We start from the raw sequence: 3,751 nt of genomic DNA on the forward strand, positions 1-3,751 counted from the left end.
AAAGCTTGTTCAATCATGTTTTTATCAACTTAGAAATATAGCAAAAATTCGATCTATGTTAACTTTTAAGGACACCAAGACCATTTTACACGCCTTCATCTCATCACGCCTGGATTATTGCAACAGCCTTTTCACCTGTTTAACCCAAAAATCTATTGATCGACCAGAACTCAGCTGCCAGGCTTTTAACCAGAGCAAAGAAATATGACCACATTACTCCTATTTTAGCTTCATTACACTGGCTCCCAGTATGTTTTAGAATTGACTTTAAAATTCTATTGATCACTTTTAAAGCTCTTCATGGCCTCTCGCCTTGTTATATTTCTGACCTTTTAGTCCCATACACACCAGCACGTACCTTGAGATCCTCGGGCAGAGGTCTGTTGTCTGTTCCAGAGTCTCGACTGAAAACTAAAAGGGACAGAGCGTTTGCTGTCAGGGCCCCAAGGCTCTGGAACAGCCTGCCCGAGGAAATCAGATCGGCTGAGTCAGTGAACTCTTTTAAGTCCCTTCTTAAAACATACTTTTATAGGAGAGCCTTTCCCGATCTTATTTGACTTTATTTTATCCCTTTCATTTTATTGTATTTTACTAATTTTATATTTATCTGTATTTTAGTCTTTTCAATGTTTTCATGCTTTTATCTTGTATTGTTTTTGTATTATTGTCTCTTGGGTATTATTGTCTTTACACTTGTTAAAGCACTTTGTAACTTGTTTTTGAAAGTGATCTACAAATAAAGATTATTATTATTATTATCTCATGATAATCTCCATCCGTGATGTACCGAGGATGTCCCATAGTGTTGTAACCGACGCAGTTCGAGTTCCCTCGAAGGGGAACTTCCCATCAGGCTGTCAGTGGAGTTCACAGCACGTCACTTTCAAGATAAACCATGTTTTCTGTAGCTCTGCTGCTGCCGTTGGCAGCTGGATGTGAGTCTCTCTGGATTTGTCAAAGTCAGCAGTTCTTCTTTTGCAGTATAACTTGATCATTTGTTGCAAAACATTTTCTTTTTAAACAGGTGTGAAGTGTGAACAGTTGACACAGCCAGCATCTGTGACTGTGCAGCCAGGTCAACGTCTGACCATCACCTGTCAGGTCTCTTATTCACTTGGCAGCTTCACAGCTTGGATCAGACAGCCTGCAGGGAAAGGACTGGAGTGGATTGGAAAGAAAAATACTGGATATTCATATTACAAAGATTCACTAAAGAGCAAGTTCAGTATTGACTTAGACTCTTCCAGCAACAGAGTGACTCTAAATGGACAGAATGTGCAGCCTGAAGACACTGCTGTGTATTACTGTGCCAGAGAGACACAGTGAGAGTCAATAACAGGAGAGTCATACAAAAACTACTGGGAAGATTCATTTGGCTTAGTATCACTTTTTTTCACATTTATGACAAAGCAGAATGTTAAATTCATTTGCAAACTAAATACATATAAACAAGTAAAATGAAAAAATGTTTTTATTTCTTCTTTATAAAAAAATCTCTGTATACATTCGATGAATCTGTGTAACCCTACACCAAACCCTAATAAGAGTTATGTTAAGTTTAATAGCTGACTGACATATAATCTAGATACTTAATTTGTTAGTGGGGAGACATTAGCATGTCATAACAGAAGTACACAAAAGAAATACACATTACAAAGAGTAGTGTAAAGACAAATGTCAAACACACAAGTCCTAACAAAAAAGTAAAATTGTGAGCCAACGTATTACACAAATACTGAAACATGAAAGAGGGACTCTTGGAGGAATGACTCATGTACAGTAAACATTCATTCTCCAGTTTCACCAAACAGTAACTGAGATCCAAGTCAAATCCAGTTCCTCCCTGTGAGGAGGAGTCAATGCAAAACTCAGATGTCTTCCACCTCTACTTATCTGACTGCAGAGAGGATGACAGAGAACAGTGGATACACAGTTTAACATGATGGACTATAGGACAGGACTGCTGCTTTTAACTGTCTGCTGGGCAGGTGATGATCTTCACTGATCTTGATCTGACAATTTTCATTTCAATTTACGCCACCAACTTAACACATGACATGATATCTTTCTCTTCACAGGTCTTAATTTAGCATACCTTTTATTTAGGTTACCAGTTTATTTCACATGATGCTTTTTTTCTCTTGACAGTTGTTGAGCCTAAGAGTTATTATTATTTTATAGTACTTAAATCATCTACTTTATGTTACATTACATGTTTTTTCAAATAATACGAAGTTGTGTAAACTGTTCCTGAGAAACCTTATTACATTACATATGGACATTAAACATATTAAAGAAAAACACAATAAAGATCACTTTTTATAACAGACAGCACAACACTATGGTTGTTGAATCTACACTAACAAAAAGAAAGAAAAACATTTCTATACATGTCAACAAATTTAGATTTATTAATGTCTGTAAGTGCCCTAACACTTGTTACATGAAGCCACCAGAGGAGGAGCCCTCAGACCACTAATGACTTCAACACCAGTTCACTGTTACTGAGAGAAACAGACATATTATCAGCCAAAAAGGAGAAGGAATATAACATGGTTTAGTATAAAAAGCTCTTCACCTTACAGAACGTAATTGAATAAAATGTAAAATCTGAACTACTATTATATAATAATAATGAAATGATTCTTATTTTTTGGGAGTGCATTGTGTGTGTCAGATTTTTCTTCCCTGTAATATGAAAATCCCTTTGTGGACTTGAAACAAAATTAAGATGAAGAACATAATGTAATCTTTTGGTAAGGTCAAATTTTGTGCCATGAAAATTAATTGTTTAAAATTGTTACTTGTTGGATGATACTCTGATAAATCTGACCACACAATAAGACACAAAATTCAACTTTTGAAGACAATTCATATTAAGCAAATTTTTTTATTGCCTAAATTACATTTATTTGGCTGGTGTTGCAACTCATACATAATTGTTTTTCAAGTCCAACAAACAAAAGGCCAAACTCTTAATGCAAAACCTAACTATCTTCAACCTTCACTAATCTGACTGCAGAGAGGAAAATAAACCTTTTAATGTTTTACTGTAACTTTTGTTTTACTCAACATAACAGTGTTTGTGTATCTGACTGAATTAATCACAAGGACATGGTTACAGTTTATAAAAAGAACATGCTAGCAAAGCCGCCCTCAACGTGTTGATGTAGTTTTGTTTTTAAAAAAAACAAATAAGTAGCAACACCTAATAATGCTCTGTAGGAAAGCAGGAAATGCATATGCATGGAAAGAGTGACTGTGGCTAACTTTTGAAACTGAAGACAGTTAGCTGTGCGTAATAAAACTAAAACGTGTTACTGGAATAATCAGTGAAAAGACGCAAATATTTCTTTAAAACAGTTACAATATGTGCGGTCTGTTGTGAACGTGAAGATGTCGGCCTGGGCTAACATTAGATTCCCAGGCTGAATTATTATCCCAGTACGGCCCTGTGGAACAGGAATATGCTTATTGATGTTGATTTGACATTTATGTTGATATTTTACAAGCATTAATATACTCACCAAACACTATCAGCTCTCTCCTCCCTGTGAGGAGGAGTCAATGCAAAACTCAGATGTCTTCCACCTCTACTTATCTGACTGCAGAGAGGATGACAGAGAACAGTGGACACACAGTTTAACATGATGGACTATAGGACAGGACTGCTGCTTTTAACTGTCTGCTGGGCAGGTGAAGATTTTCTCTGATCTTGAGTTAAATCTGCCTTCTTAAATCTGTTATCTTA

The 3,751-nt window shown here is 36.0% G+C and overlaps 1 protein-coding gene across 1 annotated transcript in view; it reads left to right on the forward strand.

Moving 5' to 3' along the window:
- The window catches only part of LOC123958690, a 10,245-nt gene that overhangs the window by 1,897 nt on the left and 4,597 nt on the right, over positions 1 to 3,751 (forward strand). Inside the window, exon 2 of the mRNA XM_046032223.1 lies at positions 1,962 to 1,988. Within this exon, the coding sequence (XP_045888179.1) occupies positions 1,962 to 1,988 (27 nt within the window). The remainder of the gene's footprint in view (positions 1 to 1,961; positions 1,989 to 3,751) is intronic.

This window comes from Micropterus dolomieu, linkage group LG02 (assembly GCF_021292245.1).
Source record: "Micropterus dolomieu isolate WLL.071019.BEF.003 ecotype Adirondacks linkage group LG02, ASM2129224v1, whole genome shotgun sequence".
Lineage (NCBI taxonomy): Eukaryota > Metazoa > Chordata > Actinopteri > Centrarchiformes > Centrarchidae > Micropterus > Micropterus dolomieu.